The 15,880-nt window shown below is 35.8% G+C and overlaps 1 protein-coding gene across 3 annotated transcripts in view; it reads left to right on the top strand.

The window, feature by feature from the left end:
- MSRB3 (methionine sulfoxide reductase B3) overlaps positions 1-15,880 on the top strand; it is a 175,638-nt gene that overhangs the window by 30,406 nt on the left and 129,352 nt on the right. For all 3 annotated transcript variants that reach the window (XM_058742121.1, XM_058742122.1, XM_058742123.1), the window contains exon 2: positions 330-456. In XM_058742121.1, the coding sequence (XP_058598104.1) occupies positions 381-456 (76 nt within the window). In that variant the 5' untranslated portion in view covers positions 330-380. The remainder of the gene's footprint in view (positions 1-329; positions 457-15,880) is intronic.

Raw genomic sequence — 15,880 nt, 5'->3', positions numbered from 1 at the left:
AGGCCCCAGACGGTTCCTCTCACATGGTATGGACTCAGTAAATGCTGATTCTTTTCAACTGTTTTAAACTTGGTCTCTTTTCTGACCTCTTGCAAAGTGTGTTCACAGATTACACTTTTATATCTTGTATATTTTTTTCATAAGATGTAAATAATCCTGGGTTGCAAGTAAGCTCACCGTTTGAAAAATAGGCATTTGAAATTTATTACCACTGTGTGTATGTGTTCAGTTCCAGATAAAACCGTAACCATCAATTGTGCAATGAATGTGGTTAATTAACATTTGTGATGTTTTAATTTGTTTTTGTTTTCTTTTTTTCTCCTACTCAGCTCTTGCCCCTGTTCTTTGCCTCTCGTTTTGTTGGTGAAGATATCACAGTGATGTCTGCATTCAACCTGCTGCATTTGGTGACAAAGAGCCAGCCAGTAGCCCTGCGAGCCTGTGGGCTTCCCTCAGGTTGCTGATTCTTGTCCTGTACCTAGTGAGGGCACTGGTCTGGGTGGGTGTTTCTGCTGCAGGAAATGATACACCAGAACGTTTTGCTAAATTCCGTTTTCTTTCACTTGGGCCCTAATTTGAAGACGGAAATTGGTTATAAATCACCACTCTACTTGGAGTAACACTCATTTCCACAATCCTTATAACCCTTGGAAACATTGTCCAGTTTCCTTGTTCAGTCTATAATTGTCACTAATATTTCATGATATCTTCTTGTTCTTTAATGCACACTACACATCTGAAAATCATAATGTTCATGAGAGGCTGGCAGTCTTCATAAGAAACTGCCCCAAATCACCCAAATAGGATATTCATCTCTTGTTAAAGGATAATGAAAATGGTTTTCGTTTCACATGTGGTCATTACTTTGGGAATGGAAAAATGAAAATGAGCAACTGTAGTATAATACAGTTACTTATTTATTATAGTCAAAAAGAAATGATGTTGTACTTAACAATGACCAAATAAACAGAACATACATAGCATGCATGTGTCATGTGTCACTGGTTCTTAATTTAGAACCACTCACTATACTTTTAAAAAATGTGATTTTCAGCTTGTTACACAAGTGAGGCATGAAAGTCCAAAATTGCCTTATGTGCCTATAGCATGAACTTAATATTTTACTTTTATTATGAAAGTCAGAATGGTCAGATATTTTGTGTGAACATTATTATCAACATTATTTCTATTTTCTATTAATATACATATTTCTATTGCTATATTGTCTAGAGAATTTAATTCCAGCTCATTAGACATTCACTGAATATTAACTGTGAGTGCCGGGCATTGTGTGGGGCAGTGAGGATATAATGATACAGAAGATCAAGCTGATTTCTCTAATGAGCACAGGGTGGAAATGGTGCTGTGTGAAGACCGTTGAACTGTGTGGTGATAGGGCTGAATGACGTTAGGGGAATTCAGAGAAGGGTGGTCCTCGTTCTTTGGTTGGGGATAAAACATTTGGAAAGGAGGGAAGGTCTCTGAAGTTTAAAGGAGGGCTTCATGGAGGATATAGTTTCTAAGCTAAATCTCAATCTATAAGCATCAGTTAGCCAGGTGGCCAATGAGTGGGAAGGACAGCTGTCCGGTATGGACTAGCGTGGGCAAGACACGAAGGCCCGAAGGAGCAAGGTACGTCCAGTGAGAGGCAGGTTATTTAATATGGCCAGCTCGGGTGGGGGAGCGCAAGCGCGAGGCGAGGAAGGAAGGTAGCCAGATCATGAAATGTCTTAGGTGATGTTTTAAGGAATTTAAATCCTGGAGAAGGGGAAGAAGGTGAAATAACATGACTCGGTTTGCATTTTATAAGGATTATTGATTTAGTATGATGGAAAGTCCATGCTGGTTCCAGATGTTTCTGAGAAGGCTGGGATGGCAACCTGATTTGAAGGGTGGCTAAGGCCTTTGTTTTGAAGCTGTATTTGAGTAGTAAACGGCTGTTGTTTTTGTTGTTGTTGTTAAATAGATTTTATGTCTATTTGTGGTGACTTGAGAGGCTAATGAAGCTTCATGCATTGAGGGCCCCAATCACTCTGTCAGTACTTTTTCCTCCCCGAGCCAGCCATGCCCCTGCATCACCACACAAAACACCACCACAGAAAACACTGGGGGAATTTGAGTTTGAGGCTGGAGGGGACTCAGAAAGTGCTGAGAGCCTCAGGTTTGGAAAGAAGGGGGGAGGGACTCGAGAGAGATTCAGGTTGTAGAACGGACAAGGTTTACCTGCTGAATTGTATATGAGCTTGAGGGAGAACAGCAACTAACGCAGTCCCTGTGCCATGTGGAACTTTTTCCTAACTATGCATTATATATGAGAGTTATTTAGTTTATATATAACCAGGTTTCCCACTGAGTAACACCCCAGAGTGTGAAAAGCACCAATATTGTTCTTGTAACATGAGTTTTCTATACACAGAGGAGGCTGAGTATTTACAGAAACACCTCATTAGTTAATAAATAATTAATAATATATTCCTTGAGATATTAGAATCATGGAATTAAAGGATTTCATGATGGAATTGTTTAATTGAGATATAAGTGTCTTTAAATTTTGGTATCAAAATGATTCAACAATAAATTCGACAAAACTGATAATTCTTGAGCGGTAACCATTACTGCACAGGGCTTAAACACACAGATTCTGGAGTCTGAGTTTGAAGGCTGGCCGTGCCGCTTAACTGGCTGTGTACCAGGCCTTCCTCATTTGTAATATGAGAGTTAATAATAGTATTAGGTTGCTGTAGGGGATGAAGTAGATGAGGATGTGAAAAGTGCATAGGACAATGGCTGGAATTCAGTAAGCACAATATATAAATGTTAACTAAGTTCACTGTAGGTCTCTGTGTCTGTCTATCTATCTATCTATCTTATCTATTATCTATCGATCTATCATGAATTTTCCTAGTATAATAGACTTTTAAGAACATTTAAATATGTCCTACCTTTCATTTAACTATTTTCACTTTAATAGGAACCACAAATGCACTTAATGTTTGAGAAATAACCATCTCAACCTGTTTTTATATCTTTATTTTACTTAATTCATCCTGCTGAACCGGGATTCAAGTCCTGTATACATGTTTCTTTTATTCTACCTATCCAGGACTGATGGAAGCTCAGTCTCTTGCTTTTCTGGCCTGCAAATCCATTTTATTATTATTATTATTTTTTTTTAATGTTTATTTATTTTTGAGACAGAGAGAGACAGAGCATGAACGGGGGAGGAGCAGAGAGAGAGGGAGACACAGAATCGGAAGCAGGCTCCAGGCTCCGGGCCATCAGCCCAGAGCCCGACGCGGGGCTCGAACTCACGGACCATGAGATCGTGGCCTGAGCTGAAGTCGGACGCCTAACCGACTGAGCCACCCAGGCGCCCCTGCAAATCCATTTTAATTCGCTAGATGAATTGGCTAGAATAGTATTCCGTAATTCCTTAGCCATTCAAGCACCACTTACTTTTTACAGTGTTAATGAAAGTCAGTCTTCCAGCATTTACATATTTTATGACTTGAATATTAGTAAAATTGTTACCATCCACTTCTCTAGCAGAATTCTACTGTTAGAAATATAGAAATGTTGAAGAAATAAAGTTCAATAGCAATAAAACCAACTATTTATATTTTGAAAAGAGAAGTTGAAGTGGGCATTCTGGTCCTTATTACTTTGTGTAAGTACGGAGGGAAGAGGCCAATACTGGAGATATGGGAAATTAAGGTGAAAGTCTGGAGTCTTGCTTTAATTTACTGTTCCCTGGTCAAAACCCATTACAACAAAATTCTCTGTAAATCAAAAAGATTTCTGCTCCCTTAGCCAGTACCCTACTAATTTCAGGTATTATTCAATACAAAATAATTCCAGAACTAAAAAATAATTGGAACAGGCTCTTAAAATTGATTATAACTGGATTGACCTGTAGGAAGGCCACATCCCAGAAGAGTGATCTATCATTTTTCAGCTTTGACTTCTTTTACTTCTTATTTTTAAATAAAGCATAATTTTAATTTAGAGCTCATTAAGTGCATCTGAGTTATGGTTCATTCATGTTTGTAATTAAAGGTAATTTCTTTCTCTCTCAGAATTTTGTCTTAATTTCCTATAACAGTTTCATTGTGTATTAAAAGAGCACTGGGATAGGAGTCAGAAAACTCTAACCACAGCCCTGTCGTTAACTTGTGTGACCTTGAACATGACTGTAAACCTCTTCAGATCTCAGTCTCTTTATCTTTAAAACGAAGAATTCAGATTAGATCATCTATTCAGTTCTGAGATTCTGTGATTTTATTAACTGTTACTTGTTTTTATTTTTGGCTTTGGCTTAATCAAATCTGGAAACTAATTAATGGCTAGGAATTTATAGAAAAATCTGCCATGTTGTGGTGGGAGGACAGAAATCTTTTCCACATTTGAACATTAGAATTCCTTACCACTAAATCGAGACTGAAGCATTATCTGAGGAGGGATTAGGGAGCACAGTTTTATACATAGTTTCAGTGCTTGATAAAAATTAAGTCTAATTGTAGCTTAGACTAGATAGCATGGTAGCTTCCAGCCAAGTGAAAGTATTTGTCTAAATAGTACTAATTATGGTGATAAATCATGCTTTTCTTTAGCATCATACACATAATATGTGGTCGTTACTTGACTTCATTGGTGTATTTTACAGTCACCATGGATTGAAGAGCCACATGGCTCTTGGGCAGCTCGTAAAGATACCATATCATAATATTCTAATGTAGAAATTACAAGCCTTAGAGATATTTTGCAAATGGTGTTTGCAAGTCATAGAATATCTGTATAACTAGAACTCTCTAGAGCTTAGCACAATGCCTGGCACTTAATAAATATTTGTGAAGTGAATGAATAAACATTTGGAAAGTTTACATGTAGGTGAAGTGATAGCTAAAACAGAGAATACAAATTTATTTGAGCCTCTTTTGCATGGGAGGATTAAAAGTAAAGTTTATACTTTGGTTGGCTTTTGAATATATTATGGAAAACAATTTCCTTTCTCTTTTCTCACTTTATTGCATTTTATCCAATGCAGTTGATACCTGAGATATAAAACACATTATAGCTTAACAGAGAGCAAAAAAGGGGTAACACAGATTCAATATATATTATCCAGACTTGTTTTTATTTTTTTCTCTCTCAAACAGTTGGAGTTTTGGTGGTAGATAAAATTTTGAGGAAGAGAATAAGTACATACTATGCTTATTATGAGAATTAGGAATTCCGGCTCTTTTGATCACTTTTCTCTGGAGCAAATTAATGGTGTTTGCTGTGCTTTAAAATTTCCATTTGTAAAGAGGAACTACAACAGATACGCACCAAAGCACCATCCACAAGTAAGAATAATTACTGTCCAAGTTTGAGCTGGCAATAGTTCATTAATGGCATCTAATATTATATTTACTTACCTTGAAAAAAAATAATTGAAATCATCAGTGTGCTGTTCATCTACTGCATAGGCTGGCCTTCTATTCCAGTTTTAATTTTTAACCTTCTATGGTTAAGAAAAGATGAACTATCTTCATGATTCTTTGATAAAAGTTATGACTCTTCTCTCCCGGAAAGTACTTATGTGCACCTACACACAATTTTGTATGTAATTCAAAGGTTTTTGTTAGATATTCTGAAACTCGTAAGGGAAGGGCTCTTTGACCACAGGTTCAGAGCCTGTGTTCTAAAAGATACACGTGAGACCAACATAAAAAACTCTGATTAGAACACAGTATTCCTGATTTCTTTATTCATATCACCAGTGGAATTCTCGGCCACGTATTTGGATGAATGCCCTCCATTCTTCACTTTCACCATTGTCTTACATGTTCATCTTACCTAACTTCTTTGATTACATTAAAAATGCTTTGAGGGAGATTTCTTTTTAGGGAACATAGTGTTCAAAAAATAGACATACAAATTTCAACTCACACAATTCACAAAAGAATTCGCAATTAATTGATTGAATGGTACCTACTTTTCCAGTAGATGGCGCTAGGTTTACATTCTTTCACAGCATGAACGTGTCCTGCTCTCATTAGCACATAGGTGCATTGTGAAAACTTAAACAAAAGTATGTCAAAAATATTACGTTAAGAACATGTGGATTTACAAACCACAAATTTTTCTGCTTATATAATGTTCAAACAATATTTGTAGAGTGCAAAACCTTTTTCCATTTTCATTAGGATCCAAGTCCCTTATGCTTGGACATCTCATCGAAATTGTCTTTCATGTGTGGACTTTCTATAAACTGAAACAAGTTTTCATAAATTAACTTATCTTAAATCCAAATAGCGATTTAACAGTAATTTATAGTATTATATGCAACTAAATTTTCTTCAGCAGACCACCCAAGAGTGAAAGAAAATTTCACATTTTGTTTTGCTGTGTTTCAGATTTTTATATAATCTTGAAAATGTTATTAGTTTAACATGTTGATTGTTAAGCATGAATAGTTTTTTATATGAATTAAAATATTTTTGGAAACTAAGAAAAATTATATTTAAAATGTTGACTAATGAGTGCTCTGATGCAGCTATTTTTTTTCTAAAAAATGTTTTAGTAGCTCTATGACATAATAAAGTTTTAATGTTAATGTTGAAAACTTGCTGTATGACATCCAATTCCCACATGGGTTTTAAAAGTTATTTGCGCACAAGGCTAAATTATAGAACAATACATCTGTATGAATAAGGTGTTGGGCATATGGTTTGTTAAATGTGGATTTTGTTAATTTGTTGGTAAATATGGAATAAATTCTTCATATGTACATTAGTAATTACAAAATATGTAGCAACATCTAGTAGCAACAGAGATGAAAATGGGGACAAACAAAAGAACAAATTTTAGTTTGAGAAATTCACTGGTCAGCTAATTAACAATGACTGGAAAGAATATAAAACATACGAGTTCTGAAAACAAATGATAATTCTACAGGGTTAGATTATCTAGACAATATGGACTTTGGGGGACTCTTATAAGTGAAGTTATTAGATGTTTGTCCATCTAAACATGTTCACAGTAATGTTACCTATCAGATCATAGAAGGATTTATTCAGATAAGCCTGAGCCACCTTTTGCTGTCATTAAACATATGTTTAATGAAGGAATGAGGACTGCATGGCAGTTCCCGGAGACTCTCTAATATTGAGGTTACATACTTGATGGACTGTTATCGTCGGTCTCTTCCAGTTTATAGCTTCATCCTAAACATTTTAATTAGGAATTAAATTTCCATGACTGTTTTTGCCAGATACAGTTTAATTTAAAGTGCTTTGAAATAAAAAGATTTCACTGAGATGCAATGGCAAATTATTTCTAATTATTTTTTGTGCCTTTGCATTAAAAATCAAGCATTTATTTAAAAGATGAAACTTTCCATTTGTTTATTTTCAACTCCCTAGTATTTTTCTCTTTTCTTTTTTTACATTTAGTATGTTTGCACTTGTGTTAGTCACTTAAAAATGCATGTTATAAAAAATATACCATGAAATGATGAAGATATCAGTTATTTAAGTGATTTGTAAGACCTATACATTTATAGAATTTAAATTCACTCAACTGTTAGGGTAAGCATTTCCTTCAACAATAGATACATTTATTATATTTAGCCACATAATTACAAACAGAATGGAGTGTTAATTTAAATCATTAGAGTATTTGAAGAAACAGATTAGAAGCTTAGTCTGTACTTACTAGTTTATTTCTACCACCAATTTGCTTTCTGGCCCCATGAATCTGTTTTGTGTCCTTTATTCTTTTCTTCATCTGTAAACTAAGAATGATAGAACTTTCTTATCAAACCTTTCACAATTAGATATAACCCTCAGGTGTTAACATTATTTCACATTTCCCAGAATTTATTCTGTGTGACTTTAATCCCTGGCTGTAAGGGGAATAAGCTGGAAAAATTAAAAAAGGAGGGGGGTGGGATGTCCAAAAAGTCTGGGAAAGGTGAGCGGCCAAAGTCTATTTCTAATGTAGGAAATCCTTGGTTCCTGCCAAGTGATCCCTGGAAAGGCAGAAATTTTTTGTCTCTTTAGTTCACAACTGCATCTCAGCAAGTCGAATTGTGTCTGTCACATAATAAGTGTTCAATAAATATTTGTGGAATGAATGAATGGGTGTAAATAAGTAGCATCAGCTTATGTATCAAAATAATGGCACATTGTAAGTAATGTGATCTCTGTTTTTAAGGAATGTACATTCTGGTGAGAAAGATGGCCATTTTAGTCGCAGTTTTGTTATCTATAGGATGAAAGAAGTTATATAGTTGATGGTTTTATGATTCTATATAAATATTTCCTCCTTTGTTTTGCTCTGGTGGGAGGGAGTAAAAGAAGTGAGAAGCGCGGTGCCTCTCTCTTTCTGCACAGAATGGCAGACTGGCTTCTTGGAATAGGATCTGAAGCAATGACAGTTCTTCTGAAGGATATTGAAGGAATGTGTAGATGTAATTAGCAGGAAGTGGTGGGGGTGGGGGGATGGCGGCATGGGGGTGGGAATGGACTGTGAGCACATGGGTGAGTAAAAAATGGGCATGTTAAAGCACAACAAAGCATGAGTTCAAGAAAGAAATGTAATGAATGACTAAATTAAAGCAGGAACACTGCAGACCAGAGAGCCTGGCTCTCATTAACCAGGTGTGTGACCATGTCCAGTAACTTTGTTAGGCCTTGGTCTCCTCATGAGAACTTTGGACTAGGAGTTTATCACTTTCCGAATTGTAACCGGAGGAACACTGGTTCTACTAAAGCCATGTAAACTGATCTCATTGTCAAATTGAGAAACTGCATACTACCATATTGTATCAATTCTATTCTCACATTTTATCATCTTGTTAATCAGGATGCAGTTTAAACCATTGTGCGAGAAAATATTGTGTCATTGGCAACTTTTTAACTTTTCTAGTGGAGCATAAAATAATGGTGTGTCAGAATACCACATTCTTAATAATGCACATCAGCATTAAGAAAATCTCTGAGATCTTCATTAAAAAGCCCACATAATGTTGATTTTTCCAGTCTGGTTGGACTGTGGAAACTTATTCTTGCCAATCCCCCCCTGCTCCCCACAAGAACAACCTGTTAGCGTTTTTTTTAGAGCCAGTGTTTTACAGATTACATTTTGGGGAATGCTGGATTAGGTAATCTCATAGTCTTAAATCCAGAGATTTAATGGAGTATTAGCCATAATAATAGATTCAAATGTAGAATTCGAGAGAGGTAATAAAGGATTCAGAGTAGTAATAAAGGCAAAAATATTTTAATCCGTCATCATTTTTTTTCACTGATTTTAAATATTGTAGGGTTTTTTTTTCTTTTTTTCTTTTCCTTTATTTCTTTTTTTTCTTTCTTTTTCTTTCTTTCTCTTTCTTTTCTTTTCTTTTCTTTTCTTTTCTTTTCTTTTCTTTCCTTTCCTTTCCTTTCCTTTCCTTTCCTTTTCTTTTCTTTTCTTTTCTTTTCTTTTTAAGTAATTTCTCCACTCAGTGTGGGGCTTGAATCTATAACCCAGAGATCAAAAGTCACATGCTCCACTGACTGAACCAACCAGGTACCCCTATTTATTGCAGTTTTTTTTTTAAAAGTTTACTTATTTATTTTTGAGAGAGAGAGACAGAGACAGAGTGAGCGAGCAAGGGAGGGGCAGAGAGAGGGAGAGAGGGAATCCTAAGCAGGCTCTGTGCTGTCAGCGCAGTATCTCACGAACTGTGAGATCATGACCTGAGGCGAGATCGAGAGTCAGACGGTTAACCGACTGAGCCACCTAGGCGCCCCTGTTGTAGTTTTTAAACTAAATTCCAAGAAACATAGCCAAAGGCATCAGTTAGAACACATCTTTTAGGAAGATGATTTAAATATAATTAATTAAAATGGAGAGTTGTATAAATCTTTAAATACAACATATACTTACTTAGTACTTACTCTTTCCCAGGCATGGCGCTAGGTGCTAGGAGTACAAAGATAACCAACATATATATGTACACTGTCTTTCAAGGAGATTGTATAGTTCAGAAGAAGCCGTATGGCTTTCCTTTACTTGTCCGGGTGACAAAGAAAAATGTGAGATTTTTTTGACTTTTTTGTCCAGACACTTTCACATTTTTTTCTGGAACATATGGACTCAAATTCAGCTGACCATTGAGTGGCAATTGTAGACTTGTTTTCTGCCCATTGTTATAGAATTAATTTAGATTTTAAATTTGATTTGAGCAGTAATGTAATTTTGGAAATTTACAAAGCTGAGCTCTTAGACAATATACATTTTATTTTCTTTCTAATGAAGTATTCTTAATGTTACATTTAAACAAAATTCTGCATGATCATCTAAGCTAGGGATCCTATCCTTCCTTCTTGTGGATGGTTACCCCTCATCTTCCCTGCAGTCTGTGCTCCCAAGGGGGTGAGGGAGAATGGGGGAGTGAGCTATTTTTTGCAAGTCTTTTTTGATTGCATGTGAAATGCAGAATGGAAATGAGGCTGTCTGTTTTTAATTTTTATTTTTTTTTCCCTGTATGGGCTATGATGTTCTAGTGAAGACCCATACTAGAAAAAAAAAAAAAGAATTAAAAACAGGGAACTCCAACTTTGTCAGACATTTCACATGCAATCAGATAGACTTGAAGTTAAGTGACTTTCTCTTCCACTCTTGTCACTTGATGATGGCAGTTCCTTTAAAAATTCTCTTTCTACTCATATGCTTTGCAAGCAAGAAAATGCTTTTGGATCAAGACATGTTTTAAATATTTTCCTAAACTCTAGGCTTTTGGTCCACATTAATATAAAAATGATTGCTGTTGATATTTGCATTACATTCTGAAGAGTTGATAAAGTACTGTTTAATTCTTTTAGTACTTAAAGAATGTTGACATAATTATTACCATGCCTGAATTCAACAATTAAAAATTTGTAACACACAAGTAAAAGAAATGCAAAATGTGGTTTCTATCTTATGGAGTCATTCAGGTGAATGTTTCATCAGAATGCACGTAATGGTAAAACTCTCCATGTCTCCTCTCAAGAAAGTCACACATCTCCACGTAGGAGAACTTACTATTAGAGGCTAGAGTTTTAAACCATATTAATAGGCTTTGGAAGCTGTGGGAAATAAACTTACTCCCGTTGACTTCCAGTGAGAAAATGCTTGCACACGTTCCCCTTAATATTAAAACTGCCTTATTTCTTAGCTCCCCAATTTCTCCTCTTCCAAATCTAAATCTACAACTTTATCCTGGCTGTTTTTACTTTGGTAAGTTGGCCGATACCACTTACAAGAAAGACCGTCTGCATTCCTTTCGTCAGGGCAGGGTAGTTACCATCTTGACATGGGCACATTGGATCACCCTACATCTCAGCTTGTGTAGATGGAGGGTCTCTGTCCTATTTGAATCTTCCCTGGCCCTCTGATCCTTAGATGCTGTTTCTACAAATTATGAGCTTTCCATATCTCATTACAACTGGACCTAGCCAATCTAGATGGGCAAAGTTTAAGAGTATTGATGTCTTCTTTGTCAATTCTCCATGCACAGAAGTTTGCACATACTTTTCACCGTAGGACTATACATTGTGTTGATTGCTTTTCTTATCTTTCGTGCTGGAACGGGTGCTCTCCTCGACTTGTTCATGTTTTAACTTTCCAGCATCTTAGTTCTTGATTCACTGTAGATGTTTAGTAAGTGGTTGTAGAAAGTATGAATTAATATGAGGCTCAACATATTGTCAAAGAATTTATAGTCTGGGAAAATAAAGCAGAAACGCCTAAAGGCATTTGAAAATAATTGTAAAATGCTATCTTAGCCTGTGTAAACAGCACCTCTCAGAGTAGATGCACTGGTACTAAGGGTATCCAGAGGAATGGAGTTATCAGAGTAGGGATTAATTTATTAGGTAGGTAGATTTGGAAGGAAAACTTGCTTGAAAGTATATTCTCAGTTTATCTATTCAAACCTTTAGTATGGAAACCAGAAGACTAATTTTATCATTCAACTATGCTTCACTAAAACATATGGTCTTGTTTAATTCAAGAAGTTTAAAATGGCATATTGCTTTGGCATGCTTATAATATCCATTGATGTTAATTAGAACTCTGCGCATGCATCAGTAGAATATAACTGAAACTGATGTGTAGAACTGTCTTATGTGAAGTAATAGAAAAGCAGTGAGAAGGCATGAAATGCGATAACTTCTATGACAAAGACATGATTTTTCTCACATATAGAAAAGAAAAAAATCTTTAACTTAAGAAGAAACTATTGTCTTGCTTTCTGACTCCTAAGACCTGGAATTTTATTTTCTCTGTATTATATTTAGGACTTGGAGGATAGATAAAATTAAACTGAACCTAAGCGTAGAAACTAAGTATCTTTTTTAAAGATGGAAACCAAGTTGAGGTACAAATTTTATACTCTTTTTAGTTATGGATGTTCCCTGACATCACCTACAAGAACACTCTGAAGGGGAGAGTGACTGGGGTGTTCCAGGAGGGTAAAAGCATCATTGTTTGGCCATAGGATTTTGCTCTCTGGGTCCATCAAAAATTTATCACTGAAAAACATCTGAGTATCCTCTTACACATGACTCCAGATTGGAATGACAATCTATAGTCTGAAAGGGATGACGTTAATTACACAGAGCAAATTAGCAGAGGCTGCACTCCGATGCTGGGTTCAAAGTTCAGCCAGACAGATACTGAGAGCTATTTTGAGGTTAGTACTTTGCTAAAAAGGACATTCACTAACATTTTTCTCTTGGGAGTAAGAAGTGATGCCAGACAACGTCTGGCCTGATATGTTAATTGTAAATCTCCTGGTTTTAAAAACATTTACTTCGCGTGTTTATAAATTGTTGGTTTCTGCTCCATTCACATTCAGGTTTCACCATGTATGCTGTCTCTACCGCTAGAGCGTTAATTTAGTATATCCATCTCTTGCGTTGGGCCTGTCCTGCATGTATTCAGACGGCCCTTCCCTCCGACGTCTGTACAACCAACTTCCTCCCTTCCTTCAGAACTTTGCTCAAATACCATCTTCTCAGTGAGGCCAACTTTGACCACTATACTTAAGGTTATAGCCCTTAACTTCTAGCATTCCCAGTCTTTGCTGTGCTCAGTTCAGCTTTTTTCCTTCCTGTGTACTTAACCACCTTCTAAGAGGCTATCCAGTTTACTCACTTGTTTTCATTGTGTTTTTCTTTATCTTCCCCTACCCCTGCTGCTTTCGTGGGAGCTCCATGAGAACAGGATCTTTATTTTGTTCACCGGTATATCCTAAGTATTTAGAATAATGCTGGCATATAGTAGGTGCTTAATACTTACTGAAGGAATGATTGAATATATTTTACTTAGCACAGTACCTGGCACTGTGTTAACAGTCAACACTTTGGATGACTTTAAAAAAACAGTAAGAAAAAAAAAACGCTGGATCATTGTCCCTGTAAGTAAGCTCTGCAGTCCTAGTTTCATGGAAGCCACAGTTGTAGCAAAAGTGTCATGACTGCATGTTAATCCTGGGAATGTTATTCTTGTGTAGGTCCACTAGGAGAGAAAAACCAGAACTGGGTATGCTTCTGCTAGCATGGAAGCTTTTCTTCCCTGTGCTTGACATTTCCTTTATTGGTTATTGGAATGCAAAACAGACAAACAAATATGAAAAAGTGGTTCATGGAATACATTTTACATTCTCTTCTAAAAATGAGCCAGATTTGGCTTTTATAAATGCCCACTTAATTTAGAAATTTCTAACACTATCATATCCGGATAGTTTTCAGCTTTCCAATATGACAGACTAATAACCAACAGAAAATTGAACGTTGTAATGAAAATCAGAGTATACCACTTTGAAATATAGTAGCAAGCTATTTTAACATGAATTTTACTGTTTAAACCCGGTAAGGTCAAAGCAAAACAAGATGCTCTTGTCATCTTTTATTTATTTATTATCTTGGGGAAATATTTAATCGTTTCATTTTTTTTTTTTTTTTTTCTGATCCTAGAACCAAAATTAAAGTTATGGGATCTTTGGGTCTTGTTTTGTTTTGATTTTTCACACTGAATGTAAGATTTATGACTTAAAAGTGTTCTAAGACTTAGGTAACAGATCTGATTTACTTCTTAACAGGAAGTTAAAAAGCCTTTCAACGTTTTATAGACTTTGTGAGAATCCCATTTGAACCTTGTCACTGACCCGATGTTGAAGGAATGAACACAGGGAAAACAGACATTGGCTAGCAGACAAAGGTATTTTTCTGAATGTACTGAGGCAGTTATTACTTTTCTCCTTTATTATCTTGTTAGTGGTAGTTCTGGAGCTTAAAGTTATTGCATAATTTAAGAAGAAAGAAGAACGTTGTAGCATAATTTTTCCTCACAGAATAATGACTATGGGCTTTGCAGTCAGAGAGCCCTGGTTTGAGTTGATAATTTTATTTACTGTTTGTCCCTATTAAGTTATGTTACAACCTCTCTGAGCCTCAGTTTTCGTATCTGCAGAATGAGCATGATATCTATATTTTAGAATTATTGAAAAGATTAAATGTGGTTATGTAAAAATGCTTAGAAATGTGCCTGGCACATAGTAAATACTCAAATTTTAGTTTTCTTTTAATTCTTATTTTAATCATTCTTAAAGACAATTTGTGGGAAAAATACTGTTCTAAGGGAATTAGTATAGAAAAATAAGATACTGCAGCACACTGAAATACTTGACCTGGCTACCTTTCAGAATACATTTTTGACTTCAGAATTTACTGTATTCAGAACGATAATGTGATATTGCATTTACTCGGACAGTGTTTGCTAAGCGACAATTGCCGTGATCCTTACAGCAGGCCTGTGAGGGTGTCCGTACATGGCTAAGAGACCGACTTGCCTAAGGTCACATGAGTGGGAAGCAGGCAGAGCCAGAACATGAGTTCTGCTGAAAGTCTGTTTCTACTTAGAGCAAGAGCTTTCCATTGGAGCTTCAAGATAATACTGGCTCTGAGGCAGCAAGCCTCAATGGAACAAGCGTTAATATAAAAGAGAATTTGGGAGTCTTTCAGTAAATAAATACCCTTGAAGGGCGTTCAAGATGGATCTTTATCTATACCAAAGTCGCTCTGTAGGGAATGGTGTGGTGATTAGATACCAAAGTGGCAGTGTCACCCTCTCAAATATACTTTGTGTTGCAGGTATATACACACAGCCTCACTTGTGCCTTCAAAGTACTCTATTAAACATTTAAATAAAGGAAAAATCTTTCCGTAACATACTTCTAAGCCAATTTAGAGGTCATTGAACAGATGTCATATAATACTAATGTTAAATTACCCTGTGTAATAAGAAAATTACAGTTCCTAAGTGAAGATAGTAAAGGGAAACCATCCAATGAATTATTGTAGAATTTCAAAATGAAATAATTTCTTCAAAATTAACAGTGGCACCATATGACTTCAGGGAAGTGTGTCTGAGAGGGAGAAGGGAAATCAGAGACAAAAGAGAAGCCTTTCTGTGTTTATACATGTCAGTTTTCAGTTATGATGCTGGAAGAGCTAATGTAATGGTAGAGCTTTCAATTGTCCAGGAAGTGTATTATTAAACTATGTGGCAAGAAATTGATTAAAATCTGACTAACTGCTCACCGGGTTGTTTAATATAAAATCACAATAGCTGTTCTAGTCTACATATCCTTCTTTTTGCTATTAGGTACACTTTAAAAGCCTAATTATTTTGAGAACGTGGTATGACCAAAGAATGAAAACGTACAAAGTTTGACAACTTTAAATTAGCACTAGCATTTCTTAAAGAAAAAAAAAAAAACACCTCACTTACAGTTAGGAAACAATATTTATATTTAAGGTTGAAAAGCCAGGATATAGGAAAATTTTGCTAATTTGGAAGATGA

This window comes from Neofelis nebulosa, chromosome 8 (genome assembly GCF_028018385.1).
Source record: "Neofelis nebulosa isolate mNeoNeb1 chromosome 8, mNeoNeb1.pri, whole genome shotgun sequence".
Lineage (NCBI taxonomy): Eukaryota > Metazoa > Chordata > Mammalia > Carnivora > Felidae > Neofelis > Neofelis nebulosa.
The sequence above is the reverse complement of the archived record's forward strand: the minus strand, read 5'-3'. Positions and strand labels throughout refer to the sequence as shown.